Source organism: Phyllopteryx taeniolatus, chromosome 3, assembly GCF_024500385.1.
Source record: "Phyllopteryx taeniolatus isolate TA_2022b chromosome 3, UOR_Ptae_1.2, whole genome shotgun sequence".
Classification (NCBI taxonomy): Eukaryota; Metazoa; Chordata; class Actinopteri; order Syngnathiformes; family Syngnathidae; genus Phyllopteryx; species Phyllopteryx taeniolatus.
The window spans coordinates 30,006,646-30,026,180 of NC_084504.1; the positions used below are offsets into that span (position 1 = coordinate 30,006,646).

Consider the following 19,535-nt stretch of genomic DNA (forward strand, 5'->3'; position numbering starts at 1 on the left):
CGCAGGGCACATATAAACAAACCATTCGCACTCACATTCACACCAAGGGGCAATTTAGAGTCTTCAATTAACCTACCACGCATGTTTTTGGGATGCGGGAGGAAACCGGAGTGCCCGGACCAACCCCAAGCAGGCACGGGGAGAACATGCAAACTCCACACAGGCGGGAACCCCTTTGAACCCCGGCCCTCAGAACTGTGAGGCAGAGGCGCTAACCAGTCGCTCACCGTGCCGTGCCAAAACCACAACTGTCTTTATATTTGATGGATGGAATTAATTTCACAATTGTTGCTTCCTACATTCCAAACTTTGTTTTCACGTGAGCACTGCGCACATTGACCACATGGTGCCAGGATGTGTACAACTTGGCACTCTCATAGCGTTCTACACAAAGCAGTGCATTAAAACTGGCAAAAGTCATACAGGCTGCCCTCCTGCATGAGAACATAAACAACATAGTAAAATGAGTCCAGCTATATTAGGAACCACAGACATGGGCCATTCTTGCTTTAAAAGGGTTTGAAAGCCTAATGTGTAAACACATGTAAACTATCACTTGATTAAAAGAAACCACGAGATACAATACAAGCGTCGAGATTATTTATTTTTTTCCCCAGTTTTGTCTCCGTAGCTGTCTGTTTGAAACGTTGTGGTACATTTGTTCCTTTTAGAGTGTTTAATAGCAGGTCGACCTGGCCAGATGACTCAATCCAAGTCTGGATAATATGCACAAAAGGACACGAGCGTACCATATTTGGCTCTTCTCTTAAACATGAACCAAATGTCCTCTTTGGATATACATTTGGCTTCCTAATGACCCTTATTTGACATAACATGGTCACACACAAACACACAGTCAAGAGGCTTCCTTTTCCCTCTCTCACCATGGGTTCGCTTTTAGGCTCGGGCGCAACTTTAGGAGGAGTTTTTGGTTTTAACCAGGCCCTTGGTCACCAGACCCCTGTAGAACTCCTGCAGGTACGTGTACACACACTTCCAATCGGGCTCGCGCATCTTCACCATGTCATCCACGTCCAGCAGCTGCGGACAGTCCACTAGTTTCCTGCGCCCGGCGAAGAAGGGGAAGACGGACAGAGAGAAAGGAGGAGGCAAACAATACAAGGACAACAACAGGTGGGAAAGACATGGAGATACAGATAATGCAGTGAGCAGCCATGATACAGATTCCGTGGACAGAAACAGCAGAGAGAGACAAACAACATTACATTCTCAGTGTTCACACAACTAGCCTTGTGTCGACAATCATGCTTCTTAAACATCATGATACATCAAACATATGTGGCGTACAGTACACAAACATACACGCAAGACAAAACAAAATGTCAAATGAGCGTCAGGCGTTGCTCATTTAGCCTTTTTGTTTGTGTTTTCTATTTGCATAAAAACAAGACGACTACAACTTTAAGGTGACTGAAAGCACACTAGTGAACGTGTGTCTATACAGTCTCTGCGTAGTGTGTGTGTGTCCCTCCACATGACAACAAATTGCAGGCTGGGTAAAGTACGTGTGAAAAGTGCACATCCACACACAAGCACACGGGTGGCGATTGTGGTCGGGTGACAGTCCATAAATATGAAATAACGAACCAGTGTGGACGTGAGCACCCTGGCGCGTGGTGCGCATGGCCGACATCACAGGTTAAAAATGGTATGATGACAGGAGGAGTCAAAACGAGGGTGGGTAGAAGAGAAAACAGAAGGGAGATGGTATCGCATGGCCGATGTTTGGACCGTTTTTTTTTTTTGACCTGGTGATTCTTTGAGTCGCCTACAACGGCGATGAGCTGGCGGCGGTCATGGTGGGGACTTGTGTAAGACAGACTAGGAGAGGAGGTTCAGAAGTAATTATAACAGTAAAAGTAGTTAAAGGACTAAACCAGCCTCATACTAATATAGTGTTATTGAATTTTTATTGAATACTTATTTCAATAGCTTCCATTTTGAAAATGGCTGTACCCTACTTTTTTTTTTTATCTCGTGTGGTATGATGGGATTCTGTTCCTTACTAAGCTAATGCAGTACTAAAGTCAGAATTGCAGAAAATCTTTGTATAAAAAACACTTTAGGTCATAAATATAAGAGAATCAAATGGGGCAAAACAAATTACAGCGATAACGGAGCGTGCCTTATGCCACGTGACACCGTAGGCATACTTCGCCGCGCAAACTAGTTCATTGCAGGCCGTTTGTAACCTCAAGATGTCCACATTCTATCAAATATTTCTATCAAAAACAGTTCTAGACCATTAATATAAAACAATGAAAGGGAGAAACAAGTAAGGTGAAAAACGAGCATCCTTTCTTGTGTGGCGTGGCGATGTATTCTTACACCGCGTGCCGTCTGTCCGTAGCCTTGAAATGTCATGTCGGGACTGTCGTAAAATGAGCACGCCTTGTATTAAGAAGGAATGCTGCTCGATGTGTAAATAGGGCCCTGCACTCCCGTGGCATTTTAATGGGCATTCCATTAGTTTTGAAAACACTGGCTATAACATTTGTTCTTGGCGCCTCTCGTGTAGCTAAATAAGGTAAAAAAAAAAAAAAAAAAAATCTAGCACAAAGGAATGTTGGATGGTGCGCAGTTCTATACTGCTGCAAGTTACAACGACAAGAATAAAAACCAAGTATATAGCTCTATGTTTGTAGTCTATGACACAGGTCATCAGCTCTAACGTCATGGCCAGTGAGTGCAGACATATTCGGCTGTTTTGTCCATATGTTCTCGACAAGGCTGAATTGCGTGAGCATACACGGTTAGCGCTGAAGTGGTCAGTCACCACCCACCGAGTCAACCCGTTTGCGTGTTTGGACTCACTCGGCATTGCTGAAGGCCACCTCAAAGTTTTGCCTGCGGTTGCTGGGACTCAGGGAGCTGTAGTCGAAGGCCTCCGGAAAGAAGTTGTGCACCAGGGCGCAGAATGCCATGCCGTTGCTCCAGCTGGATGAAAAGTTTTGGATATCCACATGCTGATCGGGGACGGAAAGAAAACACAGCGAGTTGAGTGATGGAAACATTCTCTGGGGCAGGAAGATCTTATCCTGGCCTAGGGTGCATTAGCAGGTTCAGCTCGACTTTTAATGGCTGGCATGAAAGCAGTGTGTCGGCGAGCACGTGGCACCTCATATGAGCGGGTCTTGGCACGGCACCAGTCGAGCAGCATCTGCTTGATGGAATTAGCGTTAGGTACACCAAAGCTGGTGGAACGCTGCACCTTGTTTACTTTGGAGACCACCTGATGTCCCGCGCTTAAAGAGAAGAGTTTGTGTCAATTCTTTCTTGTTCTTTTCTCTCTTTGGTAGCTCTCACTCAACGTTTATATCCTCACCTGCCTCCCTCCTTCTCCAGCTTCTCTATCATGGCTTTGCGAGCCTGCATGGCCGAGGTCTTGGGCAAAGTCTGCGCCCTCATCAGCTCCCTGCGCCTCTCGGCCTGCCTTCGTTCCACCGCCGCCAACCCGCCGCTGCGCGACGACGACTCATCCTCGCGGTCAAACACGCTGAAAGCGCCGCATGCATCACACTCCATTAAGAAAAGCACAGGGCTACTACGACTATATGTGTACAGTTAAGCACACAATTCATTCATGCAAACAAGGCGGTTCCAATAATAAGGTCAATTCAAATATAACAGTTTTTGAATGATCTGTGAGAAAAAAAATATATAAAAATTGAAGCAAGAGATACCATTTTTGGCCCATGCTCCAATGTCAAGTACCAAAAATGTGTACTTTGAATTCAACGTAACCACTGCTGGGATCTTGTGCAAAAGGCTTCACCGCTCACCTGCCTACTTTTTTGCTTGTATTAGAGGAGGATGAAGATGTGTAGCTGTAGGATTTAGACTGGACTGTCCCTCCTGAAATGTAGCAAAAATCAGAATACGCTATGTACAGTAAATGAATGCAATTGGTTAGAAGTGGTGAATAAAAAAGGATAACTCACTGTCTGTTTTCTGCAGATAACTAGCTTCAACAACAGTGCTGCGAGACGATCTGCTCCCATCATCTAAGAATACACGTTGATATTAGAAAGTTGACAATTCCACCGCTTATATTTTCAACGGGTTCAATCAAATGCAAGATTTTAGGGAGGGAAGGAAAAGCAAAATGAAAAAAAACACATACCGGACTGAGCGAAGCGGTCCGTCTTGGTGACTTGGCTAAGGGTGGAGCCATCTGCAGACTTCTCCACCTTCCTCATCACCACTTCTCCCGCGCCGACTCCTGCACGACCTTTGTTTGAACGCTCGTCTCTTTGCTGCCGCAGCTCCTGCAGGCGAGTCTCGCGTTCTTTTTCCCTCTGGTCTGCAGAGGAGATGAATATATGGAACAGAGGGAGGAAACGGCGAGTAAGAGATGTACAGAGATTTCATCAGTGGACAAATAGAGAGGGAGATGCTTATGAAAAACCTTTACTGTCACAAAGAAGGAAAAGGCTTCCGAGGGAAATTGCACGACACGTTTACAACACATCAGCCGAGTGTTGTGTGCAAAAACATACAGCGACAACACACTGTGTTTCAAACAATTTAAACCATTACTTTACCAACCACCCTTTACATTTATGACTGTTTGGAGAATGAGTGGATCATGCACTTAGAGTTTCATACATTAGACGACTCATGTGCATGAATATGCCAAGATGTGTGAAATTTCAAAATCACCATTTGTGGTGATTGTCAAACACTACTCTCAAAAAAAGCATGCGCCAACCTCTCGCGCATTGGCCAATACAGATGCGTTTTACTGCATCCAATAGGGTGTATGTTGCAAACACACACACACATGCGCAAAATAGAAAATGCAAGTATATTGGCTGTTAAACCACACTGCAAACCAACCCGTCCTACCTATTTCCTCTTGAGTACACCCCAGCATGGCTTCTGAGAGCAGAGTGGATAGACATATTTGGGAAATGACCACTTAACTTGTTTATAATGTTACTGTCTTTGCCGAAGGTTTGCATTTCAGAGGCTGCATGTAAGAAGTAGATAGTAGATTAGTTATCTTTTTTGTTGTTGTTTTACCTCTCTTTTTCTTGCGAAGGTCCCTCATGGCTGCACGGATCATTTTCCTCTCCTCAAAATCTTTGGACTCGTCAAGCTGTTGGAAGAGATACAAATAGTAACAATGAGAGGTTGGTCCTGACACAAAAGGGTCACAACTGTTTACACATGCCGTTCTGATGATAATAATGTGCCAAGACACAGCAAGAGGCTGTGAATTTTCCAAATATAACCCAGCTGACGAGATTTATTGCACATACACAAACTCTGCGCATATCTGTAGCTGTTGTATTTGTCACTAAATAGATCTATAAATAATTCAGAATCACAACTTGGGTGTGAAGTACCATTTTATCAAGGAGCTCTTCATCCTCAATAGCAGCCAACTGGTCAGCAGTCAGTTTTCCGGGACACTCCCCGGCGTCTGTCTGGATCGTGGAACCATTTGGGATGGTGGCCGTGTGCACCTGGACTGAGGGCCCGGATGAAAACGTCAGCTCTGAGGCGGCGACAGGCTCTGTCTCCATCTGCACGAGACAAAACACAAGACAATAAGGGAAATGACAAAAACATGCACAATAAAGGATGTTCAATGACCTGTTGTGAGACTGCTAAATTGTGACCATAGTTGGACACAATAAGAATCTGCTAGCCATAGACTAAGTTTGATCATTATGAGACCAGGGCGATGTTAAGAAAATACAACCAAAGTTTGTTGACGTTGAAGAAGTAATGAGCACAGAAGGATTTCGGCGAACACCATAATAGGCCTGAATCAGTGAAGTTGGTTTCAAAGCCCACATCTTTCCCCCCTTCCTGATAATCTTCTCATCTCAGTCAAAGACTGCCCACTCCACATAGCTCATTATTTCTTCCACCCCCTGCCCCATTGAGTCATGGCAGAAAGAGTGACAGTAGGCACATGAGAGTAACTTGTTCAAGAAGCGTGACTGACAGTGAGTCTGTGACTGAGCTGGCGGGAACTCATTGCTTACGTGACACCATTTGGCATAGTAGATAGCAGAAAGCCATTCTGAAATGTGCACCAAGTTGAAAAGTTGTACCAACTTGAGTCTGTTGACCAAACAAAAGGAGTATGAACATGTACAAAGCTGACATGCTGAATTAATGTGGCTAGTAAAATCATGGGCTCAGCACCAATAAATAGCAATAGACAAAAAATAGCTAATGTCAGTGTTGAGCACTGCGGTCATAAAGTATGTATATATAAAAGTGTGTACAAAAATAAAAACTCCAAAGTACACTTTAGCTGGTGGCTAAGGCTGGAACTGACGAGAAGATTACAGTCGGGGGGGAAATCGTGATGAAATGCGACTAAATTTTGTCTGTGCGAGTATAAAAACTAGACCTTGACTGACCAAAGTAAATGTACTTTTAAAGTAACCTACTGTAGTTTGAAGTACAGTAAACACTTCAATCCTGTATTCTTGTGAAGTTAAAACATTGTGGGAAGCATTTGAGATAATGAAAGTACCTTGGTGTAGAAGTTTGGAATGGGAAACGCCTTGGGCGTATACCCAATTATATTCAGTGACCATGAATCCTAAACAAAACACCTCTTAAAATGTTCACATGGTGCTGAATGCCTGTGGAAGACCACTGTAGCTAAGGCCTTTGCGCTTTTGCCGTAATCAGGTCCAGGTTCAGATATAGCGCAGGCAGCTGTCTCCATCAAGGTCTTGAATGAAGGCCCCAGCCTGGTCAGCTCTCCTCAGAGACGGACAAAGTCAAGACGAGCCAGTATTGCGTGATCACTGTTGACCAAAGCTTTGTGAACTTGTGGCCCCGGGGACTGGGTGGACTGAGAGTCACTTGACCGACAAGGAATGTTTTGGGTTGCAGCGCAGCCAAACAAGGCCTTACGAGTTCAGCAAAGACAGAATTTGTGTGGGCCTGTGGGGGGGTGGGGGAAAAAAAACAAAAACAAAACTAACAACCTTTGTGTGCAAGTCATGTTTAGGACAATTCACCAAACTCTGTGTCTTGTTGTTTTGGGTTATTTTGGAAACAGTTGAGACCAATGATGTTCTTTTGTTAAAGAGCTTTGGGCTGCAATAGTTAATGCAATAGAACAAAGCTATTCTGTATGGTTAAAAACAATTCTGGCCCTTGGTAAACCTCACACCTGTGATCTACCACCATCATCCACACGGGAACCAAACACGTTCCATTTAATGCAACAGATTAAGAAGAATTTATGATCAGAGTTCACAATCATAACACGAGCTGTACCGTGCTGCTGTTCCATGGAATGTTTCCTATCAGGGCGGGAGCAGAGAGAGAGCGGCAGGACGCAAAGGCCGGAGAGTGAGAGACCGGTGCTGGCTCAGCTTCCAATGTTGGTGTTGTGTCCGTCCATTTTGAAGCAGACCCCTGGTCGTCGGCACTTGGTTTCCTTTCCAGGGGTTCAACAGGTGGAGCATCCACAGTAGAAGTATTCACATTGTCCTCATGGGCTGTACGAAGCATTTCATTTGGTGTTGCGCATGCCTGGGAATCACTCAAAAAAGAATTGGATGTCGGGTTTGCGATGACTTGCGGTAAAGGATCAGGAAGCCCCATTGCCTGGCAAAGAGCGTCCACTTGCCTCACCAACCTCTCCTGTTGAATCCTCAGCCTCAAGTTCTCCTCTTGCAAACTGGCCAGCGCCTTGGCCAGAGGCACCACCTCAACTTCTGCCTGCTCCAGCCGTAAATCCACTCGCTTTCCAAATTCCTTGAGGTCATTGTGGATCTCCTCCACCACACATCTCAGTGCCAATTCAAAATTCCTCTCACTGAACGGCTCTTCTTCATAGTCTTGCTGTGAAAGGAGACCTCCAATGACCTCCTCTAGGCCAGACGCAGAACAAGCACTATCAGGGCTACCTAGTGCCTCTGGACCCTCTGAGGCTGGTAGGAAGTCCAATTTAACACTAGGCATTGCCACAATGGTTGTAACTGGCAGCAAAGTTGTACCTTTTAGCGCTTCAAGAATGTCCAATTCTATGTTCGGAATTCTAAGGGACCTATAATGCCAAATTAAAATGTCATACAGATAATAAACAGCAGCCAACAAGTGTTCTCTTTTCCAGTCCTTTGCTAGGAGCCGTCAAACAACACATGTTCTTTATACACCCCACAAACCGCACCTCTTCAGTGACCCACACTGTACCAACCAATCAGCATGCAAGGAATCCCGCTGCCAAGGCAACCGGAGTCCCATCCCCTTTTTCCAGGTGCCACAGGCATGTCTATTTATCTCTGGCTCAGGCATTATTCCATTGAGCCACTCAGCTGTGGGGCAATGGGGGAAGCCTGAGAGGGCACAATCGTGTTACCCATTAAAAAAAAAAGAAAAAAGCACTCCTCCTCTTGTTCTTCACACCTCCACTGGAAGGAAAACAATATTTGGATGTGTTTTTTGGCTGAAGAAGCTTTATTAAGAGTTACATGAGTCTTTCAACTTCCTTGAGTTTGCTTGTTTGAGCTAGATTGCATGATCGTGATTAAATGCTTCTGGATTATCGTAGTCCAATTGCATGTAACAATTTGAACATCAGCGTGCAGATATACAGTACAGTATATTAGCAACAATTATATTACTCTAATTACAGTGCATTTCATCTCGCAGATGGAATGATCGGTATGAGGTGCCAAACACTTAAATGTTGAATAATGTGAGTGAACTCTTGTTCTTGAACTGGAGCTTCTCCCCTACATACAGAATGTCAGTGTACCATACGTGTGTGTGTGAGTGCATGTGTGTGTTTGTGAGAGCGAGCGAGCGAGAGAGAGAGAGAGTCTGTGTAGCGTAAACCCCTGCTGCGGTGTTTCTAAAAATATTGCAGCGTAGCACCCCGGCGAAGCTCAGAAATAATTGCGTTCAGCAGAAGAATATTAAACGTGAACAAGTAGAAAACCTTAAATCTTAAGGCTCGAGGACAAGCAGGGATATAAAACTTTCCAGTTAGCACCCGCTCTGCAAACCAGACTGTCATCTGCAATGTACAGTATGCGAAGCGGTTAGTTAAGCAGCATGTGTCATGGCTCAGCGGTATTTTAACAGTGGGTTCATCATCCCACTGTGTAAATCTAAGACAATCCATCATTGACTGTGGGCCACCGGGGGTCCAGAGTGAACACAAACAGCAAGTTCTAAGCATGAGATGGGGCTCAACAGTTCTCCCTGTGACTATGAGAAAGACCGACTGGGCTGTCATCACTCTACTTTTATTATATTGGCGATCAAGGACGAGTGTGGTAAGAAGAGCAGGAACAGCTGTGATCACCGAGACTGTGACGCATTAATATGCACCATTGGACACACCTGTCTGAATGCTCCTGTGGCCATTTTGACCTCCCCATTGATCTAATCTTATTTGTGATGTTATAAATAATGAAGGGCAACTCCAAAGCTACATACAGAAAGTGATACGTTGCTTGCTTTGACACTTTCTGAAATTCTGGGCTCTGGATACGCAAGTGTTTTTCTTGCGTACATGCACACGCTGTGATATAATTTTCATGGACATACAACTTGGATATTAAGAATAAAATATGTGGCTAAATAACTGTCAATAATGACCTGAAGCCATTTTTTAAGGGTAAAATTTAACCCAACATTTTCACAACCGTATTTGATGCTGTTGGACAATTATAATAGAAATATCTTGCCATATCCAAGATCATCTTGTATTGCAGAATTCTAAACATTGTAATAATTCTGTCTCGATGCTCCTTAAGCTGGGCAGATGTTCGTCTGTCAGACAAAGCAAAGAGGCAACGCTGCCTCTGCTCACAGCGGTCGCCAGTACATGAGCAATAAAAATACAACGAAGGAAACGGTGGAGGTTTTGACAGTCGACCACTCCAGAAGGGGCGAGAAGCCAAGACCACACAAACAGATCAGAGACTAAGTCCCTATGATGTTGTGCTCAACGATAAAATAAGAGAACGCATCCGTAAATCCTTGCTAAGATACAATGTTATGATAAAAAGTAACCCAAAAAAAATGAGAAAATTAAGATGGGTTTTTTTTCTATTTGATGATGCACAGGGGATACTGTATTCACACCGACTAAGTCATTCAGGTACACCTGCACAATCAAAAGACATTTAATACAAGAGCTGTATAAAAACACCAAACATTGTTAAATCACCATCTCTGTGGTGGTCTCAACCAAAATTGTGTAAAAGTACAAATTGTCATACAGCTCTGTATTAGATTATCCGTATTAGATGTAGTGTTTTTACAACGAAAATAAGTACGCAAATGTTAAATTCAAATGTTTCAAAATATCTAGATTATGTATTTAATATTCCTATAAACCAATTGACACAAACTAAAACTACAAAGCCTTAAAGTCCTCGTCCCAAGAGCAATGTCTCAACATCTATGTTCAAGCGATACAATAATGATGCGATTGTTGGGGTTCATCGCTTATGAGCGAGTGCCTAGTGGTGCAAGCGTGGAGTCATCCCTGGTGCACGACGCTTTCTGCTCATTGGTAATGTCTATGGTTGACTCACAAAGGCAACTGGGATGGAAAAAAAAAAAAAAAAAAAACAGCAACGTAACAATTTACGCAGGCTAAAATACTGATTGGTGGGTGACTGTCGTACACACAGGTAGACTTCTGAAAATAGTGACGAGGTGATAACACTTACCTAAATTGCACGTGTCCTTTAAAAACGTAAGCGGTTACCTGCATGTTAGGTTGTTGCGCTCAGGTATGTCAGTCTCATCTCCTACAAAATGCTACCTTCTTCTGGTGAAACACTGATGAAGTGTCTTAGTTCGTACCTTTGTCTCAGTGAGGCTCTAACTGATGGATATGCGCTCATTCCAACACCTTATATCAAGCCTGCAGCCTCACAGAGACTCCTCCTCGCTCCAATTAACCAACTCCCTGATCCCAAACCAGATTATTTTTGCTCTCACCAGTGCCATTAAAGTGTAAGGCAAGACCCCACCTCTCCTCACCTTCCCACCTCCCTCCCATACCCTCATTTCATTAGAACACTTCCTTTCATGGAGGGCAGTGGAGGTTAAGAAAGGCAACAATTTGGATTTAACTCCTCACTGAGCCGAGAGAAGACTAACAGCAGTCGCTCTCCTCCATCAGCAGTCATCTCAGACATCTCCAAACGAGATGCATCTTAAGCGCGGCCAAATAAAGACGAGATGGAATAACTTGTCTTTCAGTACGATGGATGATGGACAGATGTGATTTAAGCAACAGTTTGCGGATAGATCTCAACGGGCATTTGCCTGCTGAGAGAAAAGGAAGAATGCCCTGAGCACCTCCTACTCCTTTGCTCTCCTTCACATACCCTAGAAGGAAAGATGTGACTGGCTACCCTCTCTGTATTTGATAAACACTGCTCGTCCCGCCGCTTCTCTTACTCTGTCCGGCTTTCACTGAACAGATGTGCTTGCTTCCTTTATAGGGGAATTTTGTTGCAGAGAAACCGCAGATTGATTTGAACACAATAACCTCGACGGAGCGCTTTAGAGAAAACGCTTTACATGTTTTGATAAACTCTGGGGAGCCTCAGTGGTAATTTAGAATTGACAGAGCCAGTACCTTGATGGAGGATCTAGGAGAGATGCTGGAGGAAGAGGAGATCTTGAATGGCGTAGCTCTGAGGCCAAAGGTCAGCTCTGAAACAGACACATTTTAGGGTTTGAACTACATCCTCCTAACATAAGACCCTCGTCGGATGGGACGAAAGCGAGAAATATGCACATGACGCCACTTTTAACATAACTCCATGAGTGTGCACCCCCCTCTAACACTCCAGATACATCTGAACATAATGTACCAAAGCCTTGAGTAGTGTATGAGTGGGAAAAGCGCAGACACACATTGGGGCGAATGAGGGGGGGGGGGGGGGGGTATGCCTTTGTCAATTTTGACAAATTCTGCACAGCTGGTAATGACAGCACATCTTACCCATTGCACTAGACAAACAGATTGCTAATAATACTATTATGCTCTAATGACAAATAAGTCAAATTATCAAAATGATCAAGTTACGAACACCAAAATATGATTTTTAAAAAGCCTTTATATTGTATACTACGTGACAGTTAAAACATTACAGTGTAGTTTGTTGAATGCCATTGCAAATTAATGAACATTTTCTACAAACCACTGTATTGTGTGAGCTCGGAAATTAAACTCCGAGCCTAAACCTGACCAGAGTGCATCATGAAATGTGTTTGCTAAATAAATCACTTGAGTAATAGATGAAATAAATTCTACAAGGTGCAATGGCTTGTAAGTGGCTTAAATGAGACACCAGTGATCCTCCAATTCACCTCGTCTCGGAAAGCAAATATCATAGCAGACAAACCAGTGCACTGTGTTGGTTTACAACGACTATTCAGTCTGGTTTGAGAGGGACAGTTGTTGTGTCCTTTGTCCTCATATACTTTCTGTGGTGACCTTCTGACCTCTGCCACTCAACAAGGCCTCTCTATAACAAGCACCCTGTTGAACAAGCGTGCTTCTTCATAGTCAGTGGTCTGACGACAAGCTTTGTCATCGACCCACTTGTGACTTGTCGCCTCCTACAGCTCAGGGATGGTTCAACGGCTGCCAAACAACAGTGCCTCAATTATCAAAATTATCGCCTAAAACAAAAACTGGAGTGAATGTGTTTCCTGTTGCTAACATGCCCTACCTGTTCTCTGCCCCAGAGCATTAGTGGTGATGCGCGGGGTCATGTTGCCCCTCTGGGAGGACGCGGTGCGACCATCCTTGATCTCAATGGTGAGGAAGGTCTTCATGTCGGTGTCTGCTTCTTCTTGGGTGTGCTGCTGTCCAGCTTCTCTCCCTGGGGTCTGGCCTTCCTTTGAATCCCTCAAGACGGGCCCACTCTTTTCAGCCGGGTGCCTTGTACCACCCATGGACTGCAGGGATTGGCCGGTTGAAGACAGGGGTTTGTTAGCCCCGCCTCTGAGCTGAGGTGTGGCCTGACCCTTGGATGCGACGGAGGTGTGAGCTGCAGAGTCTACGCGCGCCCAAGCTGGCCTGTTGCCAGAGGAGATGAGGGATGTTGCAGGGGGAGTAAACAGCTCCGCAGATCTGGAGAAGTTTGTCTGGCCGCTGCTGCTCAGAGGAGTCTTCCTCAAGGCAGGGAATAGCGCGGTCTGACTGGCCTCGTTGAACTTGCGCATCCGATCGCGTACGGAGTTGCTGCGCTTGGACTGATCGAGCAGAACATCTTTCTTGTCAGGTGCTGTGAAGATATAGCGGAGAGAAGCTGAACTTCCTTTATCTGAATTCAACACATTTTCATCTTCTATCGTGCTCGTTTCCACCCACAACTCAAAGGGGACAAAAAAGGCTCCATAGATCCTCTTCCCCACCCAGGTTTTCTCTCATTTTATTTTGCACCACATAATTTACAGTATTCTCCATTTCCATCTTTAAATTCTTTGATACATTTACTTTTCAAGATTTTGGGTTATAACATGAAGTCAGACACAGTATGATAGGATCAAAGTTCAACACTATAAAAAATATAAACATATTTGATATTATGGCTCTTTGTTGGTTTGCTTTATGCTCAAGCCTCAACAGCGATATTGAGAAGTATTATGAGGACTGACAGTATATAATTAGGTCATCTTTTACCAAATATAACAAATTTGCATAGATTACTGTCTGGGACTAGACAAAATAAATAAATCAATAAATAATCCTCCCTATCACTTACGGTTGAGTGGTGCCTGGCGAGACGGGTTTAATTTGTTCCGTGACCACGCTTGTAACTTAAAACACTCTTATGTCAAATCCTCTTTCCCCATTAGAACGAATGGAACAAAAACGTCAATGCGTTCCAGCTTCCCCAAAATGTTTGTAATGTGTTTGTTAACAGGTGATCTAGAATATTATATTTTATAAAAACATATAGTAATAACGATCAAATAGAATGTGAAGAATTCAACAGTTTGTGCATCATAAGTCTTTGCGCCTCCTTCTGGTGTCCATGACTTGGCCGTACGGTGGATGCTATTTGTTAGCTCTTCTACAGTTTTTGTGTTAGCATTAAGCTAACAGACCAAGCCAAATGTGGTTGTTTAAATACACAACATGTAAATTCCCTTAGTTTTACGTTTCAGTTGACAAAAATTAACCTGGAGTAGCATGAAACAGCTTGAAGCCTCTTTTATGACGATTTTTTGGTAACTGTCTGCCAAACTGCTTGTTGTCAAGTGAACTGAGTTGAGGTCTCTGCCACCATACAGTACTCGTATCACAAATTATTAAGTCAAAGCAAAAAAGAGAGAAAAAAATAAAAATAAAAAATAAAAATCGGCAGCTTGTAACTCGAAATACTCTTAAATTGGGTTGCTCGTATGTTAATGCACCACTGTATACTGACCAATCAGTGCATCAATTTTTTTCTTACCAGCATCCTTTGCTTGAGTGAAGGTTCCATCACATGGTGGCGTCTATATGAAGGAAACCAAAAACAGAACATGGCGATCAGTGGGGAGGGGCACAGAGATTTGGAGGTCAATTGTCCTGGATTAAGAAATATAAAGTACTCCTCTTTGCATGGTCTCATAATGAAGAGGCTTTAAAAGGTGGCACGGATGGGTGTTGTGACAGCTATACATAATCTAACATACAGTACACAATTGACTGCTGCTGTTTTTATTATGTATCATTTGTGTTTCAGGAAAGCCCCTGTTCTTTTTCTGGCTGCGGGGCCCCACAGTGTTTACATTACATTCAGGCGACTGAGCATAAGCCAATATTGAGATAGACGGTAAAAGAAGTTGAGGCTAGCCTTGGGTAAACATTTAAAGAAGACACACCATGTAGTCATGGAAGCCCAAGATGAGAACTAACAGTTAACACAGATGATCCTGCAACATTGAATTTGCGTGCTCTGTGCTCTTTTGGGTGAAGAAAGACAGAACACCACTTTCTCCTCTCTGACGACAGGTGAGGCTCACACACTGTTGACAGGAAGCAGAGATACTCAGGTGCAGATGTGTTTGTTTGTGTAGCCGAGCAACAAAAGATAAACGGCACAGAATTGCATGTCAGCTCAGCGTGTTTATGGATGCCAATGTAAACTGGGTGTCTGTCACATAAGTGTCGAGTGGGTGTCAGGGGACAGAAAGTGGGAGCTCAAACATTCATGCTTTCGGACTAAACAGCTCCCTCTGGCGGTATGGTTTTGACATTAACAGAAAATCTTTTTTTAACAACGTTTATTTAGCCTGGGAAATTCCAAGTAAACTGTACTTAGACAAGAACTACTCCTACAACGTTAGCTCCACCCCCCCTCCCCCCAGATCTCAGCATTTCATTTCTTTTAGATAGGGTGAGGATTTGGGTTTTAATCTCAATAAAATCAATTTCCTTTTCTCTCCTCATAATCCGTTTTTGATATTTATTGTTATCTGTACAAGGAATACTTTCCATTTCCCTTTGTAAGGGTTTCAAATGTTAAGTTTATCTTAAGTCTTTTTAAGAGAAGATGTGTTATGATTTGACTTAATATGCATTTGATGCTGTTATTTATTTGTGTCTCCATTGAAAATCATTATCAATAAACAATACATTATCTCATTTACCTCATCATGTTTTCCTTCAGCAATACCATTGACCGGGCCAGTTTCAAGCGTTCTGCGAGACAAGACAGACCCATCCGGAAGATCCTGGTTGACAAGGTGGCTCTGGAGGGTGTCTACACCTTGGATTCTGGTCTCAGTTTCTGAGTCGGTACTGTGAGACGAGATGCTCGTATCCACCTCCTCTTCCTCTGCTGGACACCGCTCTTCAGAGGACATACTCACACTGCGATCTGACGTGACAGAGTCATTGCGTTTTCTTGACAAATCAATGCTGTCAAAAACTCCAGAATATAAAGGGTTCCTGACAAAAGAATCAGAGACATCTGAGCCCGGTGTTTGATTGATGCAAGATTGGGAGTCGATAGTGTGCTCTGAGGCGCCAGAGTCTTGTCTGCTGCGCTGAGAGGAGCGCTGGCTTCTGTCTGAGGCTCCAGAGTCTGAACGAGCTCTGTAGGTCAAGCTCAGGCTCTTTTCTGTAGTCACAGAATCCATATTGGATCTGGAAAGTAAAGGGGCCACGCTGCAGTCTGAAACTGTAGAATCGGATCTCTGACGGCTGGTCAGGACCAGGTTAGGCTCTGTGGCCACCGCTTCTCTCTGGGGCTGAATCAGCAGAGGTCCAGAGCCATCCTCTTTCACCAGGTGGTCGAGAACGAGCACCATGCCGGAGTTTGAGCCTGCAACACACAAGATAAACAGCACAAAGCTGGTTTAAAGTCGGGATGCTAATACTGTACGTACTGGGGAAAAAAAAAAATGCTCCGATATTACAACAGATACTATTTCACCAGCCGGAAATGCCTTCCAGGAAGGAGCCATGTCAGCCATGTGAAGATACTTTCAGCCAAACAAAGGACGAGAACATTTAGCTGGCTGCGAACTCCACTTAGGTGGCGACACGTGCGTTATGGCCGTCCAGCAAGCTTCTCAGTGATGATGTATCACTTCAGTTGTCCTGCTACAGTTTGTGTTACAGGCTACATTTAAGTGAAATGTGTGGCACGACATGCAGTCGGATGTTAAATAGTCAGTGATTAAAAGTTGTTACTCTAAAAACTTATATTTGAGTGAAAATTGTGCCATGTTCAAGATCTTTTTTTTGTCTGTTTTTGAACAATATTTGGTTGAAATAAAATACATTTTCATTCCAATTTCAGGACCTAATAGCATAGTATCGTACTTATCGGCGAGTACACAAATGCAAGTACTCAGCCTTAGAAACAGTGGTATCAGTGAATCCTTAGTTTTACAGTAAGTATTCAGTGTTTCCTCTTTGTTTCATTGGATATGAAGAGAAGCAACAGGTAGTGATTAGGTGACTGGAAAGAGTGGAAATTAAATACTTCCACAAACATGCAGCTCAAAGAGAGACCTGGATATAAAATATCACACAGAATCAGAGGAGACACGTGGAGACATGACGGGATGTCCGCATTTCCTCCAGACTAGCCTAAGTTCCTGAGTTAGATTTGTCAGATTGTGTTGCGGATAAAAGTGGAGGAAGTGGAGAGACGGAGCATGCGGCGCGGCTGAAGGTGGCAAGACGTCAAGGAGGAAGTGGGAGTGAAATGGAGACAAGAGCTTTCATTCCCCTCCGTCTGAGCTCCTTCCCCGCTCCCTCTCTCCTCAGGAAAGCACACGCCAAACAACACAGCAGCGCCCACATCCTTTCTACCTCTGAACACACAACAGTGCGTTTTATGGGCGAATATCAGCGGCTGCGCACATTCCAGAGATGAAGAAACCAGATCAGACAGACTTAACTTGAGTCTGTCTGATCAAGCAGCTGAGTTGACCTCCACAGAGGAGATAATGTTTCCATTGGCGTTTTATTGCTTTGGTTTGGTTGTTGAGTGACTGGAGGTGCATCTCCAGTATCTCGCTCCCCCGGCCGTTAATCTTGCAAGACACAGAATCTGTGTTTTTTTTGTTTGTTTTTTTAAATTAACTTAATGTAACTTGGTTGGAATCAATGAACGTATACCATTTTTTTTTATGCATTAATGTCGGTAAATACCGAAAGAATACAGTGAATGTAATAATAAGGGGCATCATATAAAGAACATTAAGCAGAGGAAATAATTATTCAATCCCCTGCTGAATTTGTACTTTCTTGTCAAGATATTAACAGTCTCCTAGTTTTAAGTTTGTTCATTAATCGACGGTAATAGAATACAAGCCAAAAGTGCAAAGAAATAAGAGTAATAAAGGCGTGAGTGTGTGGACATTTGCAGGGTTTTCAATGTTTTCAGCTCTATACATGCTAAAACTGTAGTCAGGCATCCACAGCGGGCAGAACATCAAGTGGTCATGTCAGACAAGGATATAATGCATCCCACGGACTCCATACAAACATTTCATTTTCTAAATCACAGCCCTGGCAGTAACATTTGCTGCAGAATGCAGTATGGTTGAACACATGTCATAGTTAAAGCTTGCAAATTCTATAGAAGCTTTTTTTGTCTGAGAAGCATGGGAATGTTTTTTTTTTTTTATGTTATCACAAAGAATGCACTTTTTACAGGCTCAGCTCTCATTTTCACATACTTTCTCTAAAAAAAGGACAACTGGCCGCTCAAAAAAAACAAAACAAAAAAACACCAGCTCACATTGCCTACTCACTCCTTTCTCAACCGCATAATGTTCGCTGCCTTTGTTGAAAAGTGCTTTTCACCGGTGGGCTTTTTTTCTTTTTTGACACAAGCTTCACCCTGTCTTAAATTATATGGCAGGAATAATTTCAGGCACATTAGGAGATTTGCTGTACCACATCAAGAAAACATTGCTTCTGTTCTAGTATCAACTTTATTTAGCCGAGGTGTGGCTTCTAGGTTCCCATGTGATGGTTCCCAAAACCCATCGCCAAAGACGAGGACAAACGGAATTAATTACATTACAGCTCTAGAGTGGGTTTTAATTGTACAAGAATAGCACTTGTGTCATCACAAGGATGATTGAAGTACATTACAATGTTTAATAGGGGAAGTTAAGTTTAGACAAGCTATAGATGTGGGCAAAACATTTGTCAATTGTAAATACAGTAAAAATAAGCTATCACTCATCAGGCGGCATAAAAAAAATCTATTCATTCTGCCCTGAAGGCTTGCATTCATGCCATTTTATTAAATAACCTCTATGGCGCATGAAACCTCTTCACACTTAGGAGGCAAAATAATTTGACCTGGTGACTAGCTCCTCTGCGCAGTTTAAGCTACATGAAAGGTGTTAAAGAATCTGAACTAATAACTTTTTGACTGCCACCTCAGAAGAAAAGCTCCTTTAGCCGGCTGTTTTAACAAGCGCTTGAGAGGAAGTTGTATTTAGCGGATGCAGCCACAGGTATATTGCACAAACACAGTCACGGTTTTCCCGCAAGTTATCTAAATTTGACCTTCAGTTGAATGTTTACAGCATATACACGCTTTTGTATGGCAACAATAACATACGTGTGGCATTTGGAAAATAGATCCAAGTGTGAGGGTGCGCCCTATTTATAGGTTCTCACCTAGTCTCTGTAGTTCTCTGCTTAGGTTCGTCTGCTGGCCACGCAACTCCCGGATCTGAGATTTGATGTGGTCTTGTTCACAGTCCTGCTCTCTCCCCTGTAAAATAATAACTTAAATTAAAAAAAAAAAAAAAACACACAGAAGGTATAACCATTAAGTGAATGCCTAAGGTCAGCTGAGGATTGATAGAGGTCTACTGCTCTGCTAGGAGATGCAGCCATGCTGTGCAACATGCTTTGCTAGCTGGAGAAGTGCATACAAGTTTGATTTCCCTACTACATGCCGGGAATAAAGAAAGAGCCAGCCTACGGATTCAGTGATGACAAAACTGCATTAGCAGTTGCCCGACTTAAGTTGCTCCATTTGCTTCATGATTACCTGCCACTAGACGGCAACAAA

The 19,535-nt window shown here is 43.4% G+C and overlaps 1 protein-coding gene across 4 annotated transcripts in view; it reads right to left on the bottom strand.

Annotated features, from left to right (window-relative positions):
- Nucleotides 1-19,535, bottom strand: part of smtnb (smoothelin b) — a 43,150-nt gene that overhangs the window by 1,394 nt on the left and 22,221 nt on the right. Inside the window, exons 6-20 of one of the 4 annotated variants that reach the window (XM_061768473.1) lie at nt 19,136-19,232; nt 15,631-16,307; nt 14,451-14,493; nt 12,717-13,274; nt 11,615-11,691; nt 5,373-5,552; nt 5,047-5,122; nt 4,870-4,902; nt 4,145-4,324; nt 3,963-4,025; nt 3,804-3,876; nt 3,347-3,517; nt 3,140-3,266; nt 2,836-2,987; nt 885-1,063 (exon numbers count right to left, since the gene is read on the bottom strand). In XM_061768473.1, coding sequence (XP_061624457.1) covers nt 916-1,063; nt 2,836-2,987; nt 3,140-3,266; nt 3,347-3,517; nt 3,804-3,876; nt 3,963-4,025; nt 4,145-4,324; nt 4,870-4,902; nt 5,047-5,122; nt 5,373-5,552; nt 11,615-11,691; nt 12,717-13,274; nt 14,451-14,493; nt 15,631-16,307; nt 19,136-19,232 — 2,655 coding nt within the window. In that variant the 3' untranslated portion in view covers nt 885-915. The remainder of the gene's footprint in view (nt 1-884; nt 1,064-2,835; nt 2,988-3,139; nt 3,267-3,346; nt 3,518-3,803; nt 3,877-3,962; nt 4,026-4,144; nt 4,325-4,869; nt 4,903-5,046; nt 5,123-5,372; nt 5,553-11,614; nt 11,692-12,716; nt 13,275-14,450; nt 14,494-15,630; nt 16,308-19,135; nt 19,233-19,535) is intronic. The other 3 variants (XM_061768472.1, XM_061768475.1, XM_061768474.1) reach the window with 3 other exon arrangements.